Source organism: Aricia agestis, chromosome 5 (genome assembly GCF_905147365.1).
Source record: "Aricia agestis chromosome 5, ilAriAges1.1, whole genome shotgun sequence".
Classification (NCBI taxonomy): Eukaryota; Metazoa; Arthropoda; class Insecta; order Lepidoptera; family Lycaenidae; genus Aricia; species Aricia agestis.
The window spans coordinates 10,519,195-10,534,282 of NC_056410.1; the positions used below are offsets into that span (position 1 = coordinate 10,519,195).

Consider the following 15,088-nt stretch of genomic DNA (forward strand, 5'->3'; position numbering starts at 1 on the left):
ACATAATGAGAACTTGCATTTGACGAACCAGCCATTATAAATAAGATTGAAAGGAAATTTAAAACATACTGCAGAGGTCAATTGGCCGCCGATGATGACGTCAGAGCGAAACTTTAAAAATTTATTGAGAAAAAACTAGCCAATGAATTTCAAAATTATTTAATTTATATTCTTAAATCTTAAAATACCCTATTTTAACGAAAAAAAATATAAAAAGTACATTTTTTTTTATGAAATAAGGGGGCAAACGAGCATACGGGTCACCTGATGGAAAGCAACATCCGTCGCCCATGGACACTCGCAGCATCAGAAGAGCTGCATGTGCGTTGCCGGCCTTTTAAGAGGGAATAGGGTAATAGGGGAAGGTAGGGAAGGGAAGGGAATAGGGGAGGGTAGGAAAGGGAATAGGGTAGGGGATTGGGCCTCCGGTAAACTCACTCACTCAGCGAAACACAGCGCAATCGCTGTTTCACGCCGGTTTTCTGTGAGAACGTGGTATTTATCCGGTCGAGCCGGCCCATTCGTGCCGAAGCATGGCTCTCCCACGTATAAATGTGATTTTTTTTGACAATGCCCATTCGTCGCCTAGGCGTAGCCCGTAGCCGACCGCTCCAGATCAGTTTGAAGCAAGGGTGGACAGAGGGACGTAAGCGCGGGGACTGCTAGTTGACCACGCGTCGCATCCCAGTTCGGAGTCTGTTCCGAGGCGAGGCGATTACGTACGATTCCGCTTAGTGTGCGTTGCAACTTGCAGTAGGGAGTTTCATACAAACAATATTGAACGGCTCGAGGCGATACGGTGCCGATCCGTTTCCGAGTTGATATTATGTGTGCTGTGACCCTTGTTCATACGCCCACTTAATGTCCCGTCCGCCTTTCGCTTAAAAGATTGCTTCGAAGAAGCATAACTATATAAACATTGGAACGTCGCACCATAATAATATAATGAAACCGTGCTACGACAGAGTCAGACGATATATTATGAAGATATCCAAAAATCTGTGCAAAAACCTTACAATGTTGTAGAGTTAAATTAAGCAAATGAATATACGTAGCCCGTAAGTAGCTTTATCTGATAACAAAATTTTAATGCAGACGTGTATTTATAATGGATTTTCATGTAAATTGTTAAAAATGACGTCACATCGTGGTAAAATAAATTAAGCAAACGAAACTCGGCAGGTCTACAATTTACGATCATATTACAATATAAAGTTTTATTACAATACCTAATCAGCATTTTCCTGTCTTTATTTTTTGTGCGAGGTGTCATCTAAATTATGCTTTAAAATGTTGACTATTCATAACATTTGGACTTAATCAGTCATCAAAATATAATTATTATTCGAAACTAATAATTACTATGTACTTTATAATAATTGATTAGATTTTATGGACTTTTACTATTCTGTAGTGTTAGGAGAATTTTACAGACATGTAGCAAAATGATTCCTAGTTTGCGGTATGCAAACTAGGAATCATTTTGTTTGAATAAAATAAAATGTTAAGTACCGCGTTACCTTAATAACCTTAATAATATTTATAATCATTTTTCTAATTTAAGGAAACATCCCTAATATTTATTACGTATGTAAAAGTAAAACATTACATACTCCTTTCAGGCGCACCTGGAAAAGACAGAGAATGAGATTCTGGAGCTATCGCACAACGCCGTTAACCTCAAACAGAACTACCTCGAGCTCACTGAGCTGAAACATGTGCTGGAGAAGACAGAAGCCTTCTTCAACGCGCAGGAGGAAATCGGCATGGACTCCCTGACTAAGTAAGTGCAACTTAATATATTGTCGTGGACGACATAAGCCTAACGTACTAGTCGTCCTGTCATAGTTTCTGAGATCAGACACGTACAAAACATTTTAACGCAAAAACTGCTTGATCAAAAGCATTTTTGGCATTTAGGCTCTGAATCAACATACAAGGCTGTTAAGAAAATAGTTCAGTCATTTGCTGGGTTACTGTCATAACCCGTTAATTGTCCACAACGGGTGCTAAGAGCTCCATTATTTTCAAATTAAAAGTAGGTATTTATCTCTCACAATGGATGGAAAAGCTTTGATTGTTATATCCAATATGGTACTCAGAATGGGTCCAAATTTCAGGTCGCTGATATCCGACGAGACGGGCCAGCAGGCGGCGACGCGCGGGCGGCTGGGGTTCGTGGCGGGCGTGGTGCAGCGGGAGCGCGTGCCAGCCTTCGAGCGCATGCTGTGGCGCATCTCGCGCGGCAACGTGTTCCTGCGACGTGCGGAACTCGATAAACCCCTTGAGGATCCCAACACTGTGAGTTTTTTATCCATACTTAGGGCCTCTTTCACCACTTTCTGATAGAGTGCCTAATATTCTATTCACAACTTTATTGACAGATTCTCCATACTTGATCTGTCAAGTTAATTGGTGGATAGCCTTATCAGGAAGTGGTGAAACAGGCCCTTAATATTATAAATGCGAAAGTGTGTCTGTCCGTCTGTTACCTCTTCATGCCCAAACCGCTGAATAGATTTTGCTGGGCATTGAGATACTTTGAGTCCCGGGAAGGGACATAGGATAAGTACTTTTTATCCCGGAAAAATGTACGGTTTCCGCGCGATAAACGAATTTTGGCGAAACGAGACAATATTGTGATGACCGAGGGTTTTACTTTAATTCGTTTTAGGGCCTGTTTCAGCGCTTCCTGATAAGGCTATCCACCACTTAATTTGACAGATGGAGTATCATGGAAAATCTGTCAAATAAAACTATCGGGCACCTTATCAGGAAGCGGTGAAACAGGCTATAAGTGTTTCTGAGATAAGGCGAGACCGCACTACGCGAAACTATGCGGCAGCGACGCTACGCGACACAAAACGTCAGTTCTATGAAATGTGAAATGTCGCGTAGGCGGTCTCACCTTTAGCTGTGTCTAAAAATGTGAATTACCGTAAGTAAGCCTCTGCTAATAAAGATCGGATTCAAACAAGATGATAAGCTCTAGTAAATCACTGTAAATAAGCGAGCGGATTATCACAAGTCATGATAACCACAATTTAGATTATGCCCATGTTTTTCAGAGCTTTCCGCTCATAAATGGCGTCACGGTATTATTATTCAGAAATGTGCCCGTCTTCCCTGTTTGTCCGACTATCTTCACTCATATGTATTATCAGAGAAGTTTCTTAGGCAGATGGCGGACCTAAGTAATTTGGTCACGTTACGTCAAACCCATCCGACCGAACACAGCTAACATTGAATTGACATAAGCCGACCACATGACGTCAACTGCCTAGGAATTAATTTCCTATATGGTACATGAAGATAGTGCTATGGCGCTTCATTTCTGAGCTAGTGAAATATTGGAACGAAGTTCCTTATGGCGCGTTCGGTGTTGCGAAAGGAGGCTAGAAAGAACGATATTTGCCAGCAGAGGGCATTGATAGTATTGCAGTGCGTCAACTAAATGACGTTTTAATATTTCTGGGCGTCAATAGATAGCGTTTTTTATAAATTTTTTTGACTGTATATGTATACAGTATACACGTTTTTTGAACATAAGAAATAACTTCGTTCCATTCGGGTGTCCCTTGACACCTCTCAAGTTTTTTATATTGCTATCTCTCTCCCCAGGGCAACGAGATCTATAAGACGGTGTTCGTGGCGTTCTTCCAAGGCGAGCAGCTGAAGTCCCGCATCAAGAAGGTGTGCACCGGCTTCCACGCGTCGCTGTACCCGTGCCCGCCCTCCAACACCGAGCGGCAGGACATGGTCAAGGGCGTTAGGACGCGACTTGAGGATCTTAACATGGTAAGGCAAAGATTTGAAACTAAATTTTAACGAAGAACGTATAATGTCACTAATTTAAATGTCATACGTTTTATAATCGTGCGTTAATGAGCAAAATAGCACTTTACTTTGGGTTAAATATTATGTTTGAGTAAAATGTGTTAGGCTTACGCTGATCGGCCGCGGCGACCGCATGCGCACCGTTGGCGCTGATGGCCCGAGAAGTATGAAATTGTCGAAAGCGCTTTTGAGTAACGCGTAGCGGTCAGCTCTGATATTTCATACATTTCGGCATCGGCGCCGACGGTCAGCATGGACAGCAAGCGGTCAGCTTGAGACTATAGTCTGCCTTACAGTAATTAGGTTAGAAACAAAATATATTTTAACTTTCGATATCAAAATATTGATAGTAACTTCTAACCTTACTTAAAGGTGCTGAATCAAACCCGCGACCACCGCCAGCGCGTGCTGGTGAGCGTGGCGAAGGAGCTCGGCAGCTGGTCGATCATGGTGCGCAAGATGAAGGCCATCTACCACACCCTCAACCTGTTCAACATGGACGTCACACAGAAGTGCCTCATCGGCGAGTGCTGGGTGCCCACCGCCGACCTGCCCAACGTACAGAAGGCGCTGGCTGATGGATCGGTAAATAATATTATTCTTCGTCTTTTCCGCACATGGAGTGCTGTAAAGTGAGTTGAATAGAGAGTATGTTGGTCAGTTGTATGCATTGAAGCTTCTTTCCGTCTCTTTCGCGCATAGAGTATGTGGCGGTACCCACAATTCGCATAACAGTCCTGCATCGCGCTATCGAAGTTTCGGAGAACGGCAAGATATATACAACGTCTGAGATGACGTCAGTGGGCTTCGGCCTGACCGAGTATGCTATCTCGCTCGATCGGAAGATCTTCCTTTTCGGCCGCCACTAACATGTTAAAAGTACTTAGGTATTGCTAATAATTGTGCATTTAGCATAATTAGTAATATTATGTCGATTGGTATTTATGGGATTAAAAGGTTATGCGTCTCTTTTGCTTACCTTAGTAGCATTTTGAAGTATATAGAGATGAAAATGGTGTAAGTTTGACATTTCATAGTATCTGCTGTGAATTTATGAGACATGAATAAATAATGCATCAGGGTACCATTTATTACATTCAAAATTAAAAAAACGAAATTATAAATCAAAAACATTACGGGATTTGATATAACTCGTTATGTGACATGAAGCTTGCGACGCTTTATGTCAATTCCTATACATTTTTTCGATTCGAATGCTACCTAAATACCCAGTATACCATCAATAATAATTACAAATGACTATAGTTATTATGTTTTCCCCGTAGAACGCATGCGGCAGTTCGATCCCGTCGTTCCTGAACTGCATCGAGACGGACGAGGAGCCGCCGACGTTCAACCGCACCAACCGCTTCACGCGTGGCTTCCAGAACCTCATCGACTCCTACGGCGTCGCCTCCTACAGGGAATGCAACCCTGGTGCGTATATTACTCTTGTACTAGAGTCATCGAACATGGATTTGAAGGCCTTAGGGCTATAACTCACCGGCAAGAGGAGGTTATACGTTCGTCTGTTTATATATTTTTTTTTGTATGTTCAACCATAACTTCGCCGTTCGTGGACCGATCTTCATGATTATTTTGTTGTTGTACAGGGTTGAATCCGAGGTTGGTACCATGTTTACAAAAATGGTGATCTGATGATGGGATCCATGAGGAATCGAGGGGACTCCTTGAAATTTGTATGGAAACATATAGTGATTTCGATTTTTTCTGAAGTATTTCAGGCATATACTACCAAAAAGTAACATTTTGCACCAGGATGTACCCTGGTTCCGAAGGTACCCAACAGAACTTTTGAATCCTTATAGATACAAGTTCGAGGATTTTGGCTTTATTTATACTACTCCAAGCAAAAGCCAATAAATTCTACATTATTTCTGCTGAACGTAGGCTAAATTTTATTTTGGAAAAAATTGGGTTTCGTAAGATATTTGGGTTTTTCGGACGCCAGGTGTAAAATCAACCAGAAAAGTTACTTATTTTGCGTACGCTGCCGAAACTATATAAGATAGAACCATAAAATGTTATAAGTAATTGTAGATCTTATAAATATCTACAAAAAAGTCCGCGACACACTATACTTATCTATGTCGAGTAAGGCACAATAACAATTTGTTATTTAAAAATCTTGAATATTTTTTGGACAACATTTCAACGCGTTTATTTTACTTATGCAATTAATCCTTATGAAAATAAATTATTTCATCACTAAGTACGGTTTATGTAGATAATATTTGGTCTTTGAATTATTAAAATTGGACGTTTAGTTTTGAAATTATGGCGAAATGAAAATATAACGATAGTGGGCGTCACCAAGCGGGGGTGCGCGTGCGGGAGGAAGACAATCTGTGCAGTGTGCACTATAATATGGATCGCTTCGGATAATGACTGCGTCCGCGTCGTCGATGTCAGTGTTGCAGTCTGTGAATTGACCTGAGAAACAGTTTGCTGACCGACTCTTTCCTGGGTACGCTTTTTGCAGCCGTAACCGACATCCACGCGGGCGGAGCCGCGGGCGACCGCTAGTAATAATATGTACAACTCTAAGACAACAAGTTATAAGTAATATAGCCTTGTGGTCTCATAGGTAACTAAAAAGGGTAAAATTATTATTTTTTAACAAAAAATTAAAACCGACTTCCAAGGTAAAAACAAAAGTAATATTCTTAAAAAGAATCTAAAAAGAATCAAATAATTCTTATTCGTTATTATAGTGCCGTCTTCAGACTTCGCCTAAACCTCAACTATTTCTGTACTCAATCTTCATGCTTTTGAAGTCGGTACCAGCTTACCTTAGCGTACCTAAGTTCTATGTCAAGGATCTCAGAATTTTTCCGGGCTGGTAGCGACTTCAAAAGTACGAAGATTGAGTACAGAAATAGTTGAGGTTTAGGCGAAGTCTGAAGACGGCACTATGATAACGAATAAGAATTATTTGATTCTTTTTAGATTATTTTTAAGAATATTACTTTTGTTTTTACCTTGGAAGTCGGTTTTAATTTTTTGTTAAAAAATAATAATAAAAGCAGCGCTTTGCAGCGACGTAGAGGTGTCATGGTTGGCTTTCCGGTGAGATATAGCCCTAACTCTATTTGCCTCTTTCTCTCGTTAACGAATTTATAGCTATCTTGTTTCCTCAAGTCCACGGTAACATTGAAATAGTAATATTAACGTGCGCCAGTACCTAATGGAATAGCGTAAGGCCTTTTACAATAACGACTCCGCGTGTACGATTCTGTGGTGCTACGAATACAAAATGAGCGAACTTCAAAAATTCAAGTAGATTTATATTAGACCGTTAGGGTCAATTTATAATAGCACAGAGTCAAATTTCCAAAAACTGAACACAGAAAATTCAACCTTAAAACTCCAGAGCGTAACGCAGACTTACATTACTTCTGTGAGGCCAATCAGCGTTGGTCGGGCGCATTCACGCGAATTCGCGCGGATGCGCGCGCCTTTTTAAATTCTCAGAAGTAATAAAGTGCGTTAACGCTTTGGAGTTAAGGTTGAATTTGTTATGTTCAGTTTTAATAATTCGCTTCGATGCGCTTCGACTCTGCGCTAGTATAAATTGACCCTTACAGTGGTAGCAAAGTCTGTCTAAAGGTTTACCGCACTAAAGCGACGCTACGCGGCAGCGACGCGACGTGACGTGACACATCACGGCTAAATATTCTTTGAATGAAATCGTCTCAAGACGTTCTAGACAGAATAATATTATATATTATAAACAATATAATTATGAATAGAAATTTAATTCGTAACATTTTTTCAGCTCTATACACAATCATTACCTTCCCGTTCTTATTCGCTGTGATGTTCGGTGACCTGGGCCACGGGGCCATCATGGCGATGTTTGGCGCATGGATGGTCGCCAAGGAGGTCTCCCTCGCCGCCAAGAAGACTAACAACGAGATCTGGAACATCTTCTTCGCCGGTCGCTACATCATTCTCCTCATGGGCTGCTTCTCCATGTACACTGGCCTGGTGTACAACGATATCTTCTCCAAGTCCATGAACATCTTCGGCTCGTCCTGGCTCGTGCCGTACGACAATGAAACTATGGAGACGAACGCCGCGCTCACGCTAGACCCGAAAGACGCGTACATCGACAAACCCTACTTCATCGGAATTGATCCAGTATGGCAGGTCAGTACTCATAACATGATGTTAATATTATATTATTATTTAAGCGGGCCCCTAGACGGACAATTTTATTGAGCCATATTATTGACGGTCTAGGGTTAATATCAAACGCGCCCGCCTTTCAATCGTATTGTCAAATAAATTGTTCAATGATATTGCACAATAAAATGTATCGTCTAATAGTAATATTCAAGTATTACTAAAAGTAATACTTGAATATTGTATTATTTTTTGTTATTAATACTAATTGCTATACTATACTCGGCGAAACATGGCGGTAGCGGTCATTGTCCCCCTTTCAAAAAACCGCGATTGACAATGGAGTGTCAGATGTTGTCAATCACGATTTATATAGAAAATGACAAATTTTTGACAGGGAGTCAATGACCGTTACCGCTGTTTCGCCGAGTACAGTATAATATTATATCATTATGATTCATGACGTTTCAGACCGCCGACAACAAGATCATTTTCCTGAACTCGTACAAGATGAAGCTGTCCATCATTTTCGGTGTCGTCCACATGATCTTCGGTGTCTGCATGAGCGTCGTCAACTACAAGTGAGTCCTAGTTTATATTTTTACTATAGTTGATTCTCACATACTATTTAGGTTCATCGGTAACCTGTTGCTGTACTTTTGTCTTTCACTCGCACTTTTTTAGTACATATTAGTGCACGAAATAGACAAGTACCTAATGAGTGAATGAACGAATTAAGATTTAATACCGGCCATAATATCATTGGCAACTTATAAATTTGCCAATGATATTATGGCCGGTAAAGTTGGTAAAAAAAAATTAAACAGCCTATATGTATTTACATTATACAGAAATTATGCAAGTCAATCCCAGTAGAATTGACTTACAAACAAGCAACTACAAAAAATGTTTATACACGTAACTTACTTGACATTGTTGTTTCCAGTTTCTTCAAGCGTCGCTACTCCATCGTTCTGGAGTTCCTGCCCCAGATCGTGTTCCTCTGCCTGCTGTTCCTGTACATGGTGTTCATGATGTTCTACAAGTGGGTCGCCTACAGCACCTTGTCTGAAGGTCAGTTATTTTGTGGCGGTACCCACAATTCGCCTAACATTCCTGCATCGCTCTATCGAAGTTTTCTAAGTGCGTCGGTATCTATACTAATATTATAAAGAGGTAAACTTTGTTTGTTTGTTTGTTTAATTGTAATGAATAGGCTCAAAAACTACTGGACCGATTTTAAAAATTCTTTCACCATTCGAAACCTACATTATTTACGAGTAACATAGGCTACTTTTGATTTTGGAAAATAGAGGGTTCCGTAAGATATTTCAGTTTTTCGGAAACAACCAGAAAATTTACTTATTTTGCGTACGCTGCGTCAACTATAAAAGATATAACCATACAATGTTCTAAATAAATATAGATCTTATAAATATCTACAAAAATGTCCGCGACACACTATACCTATCTATGTCAAGTGCGGCACAACAATTTTTTATTTAAAAATCTTAATTTTTTTTGGACTACATTTAAACGCGTTTTATTAAAAAAATTCAAATATTGCTATTTACGCCCGTTTCGAAGTGGGCGCTGCTACCAAGGCGGGGTCGGGGGTGCGCTCGCGGCAGAGGAGTTTAGATCTATTCAGAGTATTGACTATTGAGTAGTAATGTAGATCTATCAGTAGTATCGACGGAGAGCTGACGACCAAATCAGTCATGTAACTTCAGCTTTGTTAAAACTCCGTTAGCTACTTCCCTGAACAACCCTTTCTGATAATCTGCGTGCTGGCAGGACGTGGGCGGTGGGTGTGGGAGTAGTGGGGTGGGGAAAAAAGAAAAAAAATTTAGGTTCAGCTGTATTAAAACTCCGTTTGCTACTTCCCTGAACAACCCTTTCTGATAATCTGCGTGCTGGCAGGACGTGGGCGGTGGGTGTGGGAGTAGTGGGGTGGGGAAAAAAGAAAAAAAATTTAGGTTCAGCTGTATTAAAACTCCGTTAGCTACTTCCCTGAACAACCCTTTCTGATAATCTGCGTGCTGGCAGGACGTGGGCGGTGGGTGTGGGAGTAGTGGGGTGGGGAAAAAAGAAAAAAAATTTAGGTTCAGCTGTATTAAAACTCCGTTTGCTACTTCCCTGAACAACCCTTTCTGATAATCTGCGTGCTGGCAGGACGTGGGCGGTGGGTGTGGGTGTAGTAGGGTTGGGAAAAAATTGGAAAAAATGTAGTTTCAGCGACTTAATAGTGTTTGCGATGGTAAATGTTAATTTATATTTTTTTCCGTATTTCACGCACGAAGGGTTCCGTATTTCAGAAGTCTATCTATAGATATAAATTTCAGAAGTCTATCTATAGCGGTCCTTGTGATACGGCCTGGAGTCATACAGTCAGACAGACAGTCATATTTTTTTCATTTTTCCCCACCCCACCACTCCCACACCCACCGCCCACGGCCTGCCAGCACGCAGATTATCAGAAAGGGTTGTTCAGGGAAGTAGCGGAGTTTTAACACAGCTGAAGCTACATGACTGATTTGGTCGTCATCTCTTAGTCGAGTAGTAGTAGAAGATCTATGAGTAAACAAACAAAGTTTACCTCTTTATAATATTAGTATAGATTAAAAACTACTGAATCGATTTTAATCATTTTTTCAGTGAGTAACATAGGCTATATATTTTTTACCCGTGCGAAGCCGGGGCGGGTCGCTAGTATAATATACGACAGATTAACGGCCGTTCCCAATATTTGATCTATCTCTGGTTTTGCCCTACTAGAGATAGGAATAGCTCACATTTAGACATTAGAGACATATTATATTTTGAGCTATTCCTATCTCTAGTAGGGCAAAACCAGAGATAAATCAAATATTGGGAACGGCCATAAATGTAGACATCACGTGGGCTCCGGCCGATGTCGGAAGATCATTCCCACAATTTCATACAAAGTCTGGAAATAACAGAGTTATTATCCCGCTCGTACTGGTTAATAAAGATCGAGATAAAAAACTGTCAGTGATAATCTGATGTCAGTGATGAAAATTATACAAGAATATTTATTCCGTTTTGAGACTGCACAATGAAAAATACACTCCTGAATTATATAAGAAACTGTTTTATAGCAGCAACATTGCAATCTTAAAAATCTGCTGTTTCATACTTATTACTTTTGTAGTTCATAATTTTTCAAGTGGCAAAATTGCTGACAGAGAAAAAGTTTAAAATATTTATTGTCTTCATTCTTCAAAGTCGTAGTCGTAGTCGAAAGTTGCTCGAAACGGAATAAACATTTATGTAATCTGTATAAATTATGACTCAATGCAATGTTAACTTAACCAATAACTCTTTCGAGGATTACTATACATGGAAAGATTAAAAACCATACAAGGGCCGTGTTCGTCGGCGTAATTTTTAGCGCATTCGCTGCAAAACCTAGTTATTGCGCATGTCCAAATCATGTCATGCCATGGCAACGACAATTGTTTACGACTTGACATTTAACCCAATTGCAATTTGTTGGTGGCGTTGCAATGAACAAACCAGTGGGAGAGCCATGCTTCGGCACGAATGGGCCGGCTCGACCGGAGAAATACCACGCTCTCACAGAAAACCGGCTGTTTCACCGAGTGAGTGAGTTTACCGGAGGCCCAATCCCCTACCCTATTCCCTTCCCTACCTTCCCCTATTCCCTTCCTTTCCCATCCCTACCCTCCCCTGTTACCCTATTCCCTCTTAAAAGGCCGGCAACGCACCTGCATCTCTTCTGATGCTACGAGTGTCCATGGGTGACGGAAGTTGCTTTCCATCAGGTGACCCGTTTGCTCGTTTGCCCTCTTATTTCATAAAAAAAAAACAATTAAATTTTTTAATTTTTCCAAGTGATCCATATCCATATTTTCCAAAATAAAATAATCAAACACTATCATAGTGTTTTTATTATTCGTAGCACAGAGTTAAATAAATTATTTGTGCGGCTGTTAGACAATTTAGGCTTATGTATTTATGTTTAGCTTGTATTATTTTAATCATGTATAAACAATTAAGACGTTGTTTACGACTTGACCAACTTGTTATGGCGTTGCTATGACATCTTTTGGACATGCGCAATAAAAGGTTTGTCCAAAAATACGCCGACGAACATGGCCATGGACTAAATTTGAAACTGTCATCCGCAGACCAAGCGTACAGCCAAGGCTGTGCGCCGTCAGTGCTGATCCTATTCATCAACATGATGCTGTTCTCGAGCAACGAGCCGGAGGCGGGCTGCAAGGAGTTCATGTTCGAGGGCCAGGGCAGCGTGCAGCGCGTCTTCGTGTTAGTGGCCCTGTGCTGCATCCCAGTCATGCTGCTCGGTAAACCCCTGTACCTGCTCATGGCTAGCAAGAAGAAGAAGGAGGCTAAGGTATAGCATTCATGATTTAAGAGAATCGCACCTTTGTCATCAGTCATCACCCTACGCGCCGTACGTGCGTACAGTGTAGACGCATGTGCGAGGTTTCACATCATTTCATACAACGAATTCTAAAATGCAGCGCGTACGGCGGCGCGTGCGTGCTGATAAATGTGTAGTCACCTTTATCCCTTTAGATCAGTGGTCCCCAACCTTTTTTTCATGCGGGCCACAAACATGTTTAAAGGTCATTCTGTCGCGGGCCGCAACAATTTTTTTAGGGTTAAAAAATAATGTTCTTCAAAATTAACGATTAAAAAATGGAAAAAAATTCACGACTTTCACGACGACTTAACATTATTTTGCCGGTGGGCGTGAATTTCCAAATGGTTTATTACGCGGGCCACATATAAAGTCCCGGCGGGCCGCGGGTTCGGGGTGCTTTAGATACTTGGCGCCGGGTTTGTCTATTCAATTTTCTTCTTGTATAATTGATTATACTGTTAAATTAAGTATTATTTCATTTCTTATTTATTAAATACTGATGACATAATTCGATACTAAATTGAGTTTAGGAAAATAAAAAATTTTGTTCAAAGTGTTGTAAGGGCTCTAATTCCTTGGCAGGCAACGCGCAATATGCATTTCGTATCTACAATTTTGAAATTAGATCTCATAACACCAATTTTTGATTGAACAGCCGGAACAAGCTAACGGCAGCGTCAACCAAGGCATCGAGATGCAGCAGACGGACATCGAGAACGGGCAGAACGGCGAGGCCAAGCCCGCCAAGGCCGGCGGCCACGACCACGAGGATGAACCCTTCAGCGAGATCATGATCCACCAGGCCATACACACTATCGAATACGTGCTCAGTACCATCTCCCACACTGCCTCATATCTCCGACTGTGGGCTCTGTCTCTCGCTCACGCAGGTTAGTTCCACTTATCTATAGATTTAGTACCCTGCATAGTGGATACGTTTTCACTACAGACACTGTTAAAAAGCAATAACAAAATTTTATCATTGTATTCCAGCACTCGCTCTCTAACGCCTTTCGTTCGCTGCGAAACAGTGGCGAAACAAATGCGAAACAGGAATAGAGCGAGATGCAATATAACGCATTGTCGTGTGGTTGATGAGACAGTAAATCGGTTCGCCGTTGTTTCGTAGCGAACTGCGTCGGTGGACTAGTCACAAAATTTGATATAAAGTGTATTTTTTACATTTTGTGACATGCCTATTCAACTATTATTACTACTTCAGACCTCGTTCTTTGGTCCATAATAGTGCGGCTACCAGTTAACATTTTGGCCTACATTAAAGCATGATGGCTTAATAAGGCAATTCAAAAAATGTTTTTTTAAACACCCTTTTATTAGCTTGGGCAGTAGCCCAACTAAAAAAAGAATAATTGAATTACCTGGAGATAGGTAAAAATTGGGCTCAAAGATTCCGATACATACAACGTACGTTAAGTTTATTTCGAAACTTTGCATATGTGTTAAGAGCCAATGACAATGCAATAATTTGTTAAAACGTTTTTCTAAACTATTATTATTATTATTTATTCCCCAATTAACATTCCAGAACTTTCCGAGGTGCTATGGAACATGGTGCTGACATTCGGTCTCAAGGACCACGGCTACGTGGGTGCGGTGAAGTTGTACGTGGCGTTCATGTTCTGGGCGCTGTTCACGCTCGCCATCCTCGTCATGATGGAGGGGCTGTCCGCCTTCCTTCACACCCTGCGTTTGCACTGGTCAGTACCGAAACCCCATATTTTACACTATGTGCTCTTATAGACAAACGGCACTTGTCGACGACAGTCAGTGACGGCAGCCGTCGACAGTTGACGCAACTGTCGACAGTTGACGCAACTGTCGACAGTTGACCGCTGCCGTTGACGCGTGCTGTGGCGAAGTTCGTTTCTAAGAAGCCAAGGGTTGATTCAGACCGCAACACGACGCGTAGATGCATTTCTGAATTTGTATGGATTTAACAGATTCGCAAGACGTCTCACGCAATTGAAAGCTGTCAAATCCATACATGCATGCATTTCTAAATTTGTATTGAATTGACAGACTTGCATCACGTCTCAGTTCTCACGCAATCGAAGTCTGTCAAATCCATACAAATTTAGAAATGCATCTACGCGTCACGAGTCGGGTCCGATTGACCCTAAGAGATAATAGAAAACAGTAATTACTAATTATTATAAATTGCATATTCCAGGGTGGAGTTCATGAGCAAGTTCTACTCGGGTCTCGGCTACATCTTCCAGCCGTTCTGCTTCAAGACCATCCTCGAAAACGATGACAAAGAAGAATAAATCTCTGAGGAGTGAAAACATTTGACGTAGTTTAGTTTACAAACAGTATTGGCATTATATGCGAATAGGTTTTCAAAATGTCACAAATTGAAGTAAATATTTCAAGCTGAACTTCTGTATTTTTATTTTCTCCTACTATAATACTTGCAAAGTATGTGAAGTTTTACGCCTCATGACTTTAACTAGATATATCATAATATATAGTAATAACTTAATCTATAATATTTTAATATTTAAAAACACTGAATAAAATCGTTTTTTTTTTTTAACTTTATTCCAATTGAAACATTAAAAATATAACACTGTGATTCACTTACTTGAAGTATTGCACTAAAATTGTGATGCTGTATAGCCCGGATACATTTTACTGAATGCTATC

General features: G+C 40.7%; 1 protein-coding gene across 5 annotated transcripts in view; it reads left to right on the forward strand.

The window, feature by feature from the left end:
* Positions 1–14,820, forward strand: part of LOC121726834 (V-type proton ATPase 116 kDa subunit a1) — a 35,017-nt gene extending 20,197 nt beyond the window's left edge. For 4 of the 5 annotated variants that reach the window (XM_042114401.1, XM_042114400.1, XM_042114399.1 and 1 more), the window contains 12 exons: positions 1,623–1,783; positions 2,121–2,301; positions 3,622–3,798; positions 4,210–4,422; positions 5,124–5,274; positions 7,637–8,010; positions 8,458–8,567; positions 8,933–9,060; positions 12,162–12,388; positions 13,077–13,311; positions 13,968–14,139; positions 14,613–14,820. In XM_042114401.1, the coding sequence (XP_041970335.1) occupies positions 1,623–1,783; positions 2,121–2,301; positions 3,622–3,798; positions 4,210–4,422; positions 5,124–5,274; positions 7,637–8,010; positions 8,458–8,567; positions 8,933–9,060; positions 12,162–12,388; positions 13,077–13,311; positions 13,968–14,139; positions 14,613–14,709 (2,226 nt within the window). In that variant the 3' untranslated portion in view covers positions 14,710–14,820. Of the gene's footprint in view, positions 1–1,622; positions 1,784–2,120; positions 2,302–3,621; positions 3,799–4,209; positions 4,423–5,123; positions 5,275–7,636; positions 8,011–8,457; positions 8,568–8,932; positions 9,061–12,150; positions 12,389–13,076; positions 13,312–13,967; positions 14,140–14,612 lie in introns of all 5 variants that reach the window. The other variant, XM_042114403.1, reaches the window with a different exon arrangement.
* The last annotated feature ends 268 nt before the right edge of the window (positions 14,821–15,088 follow it).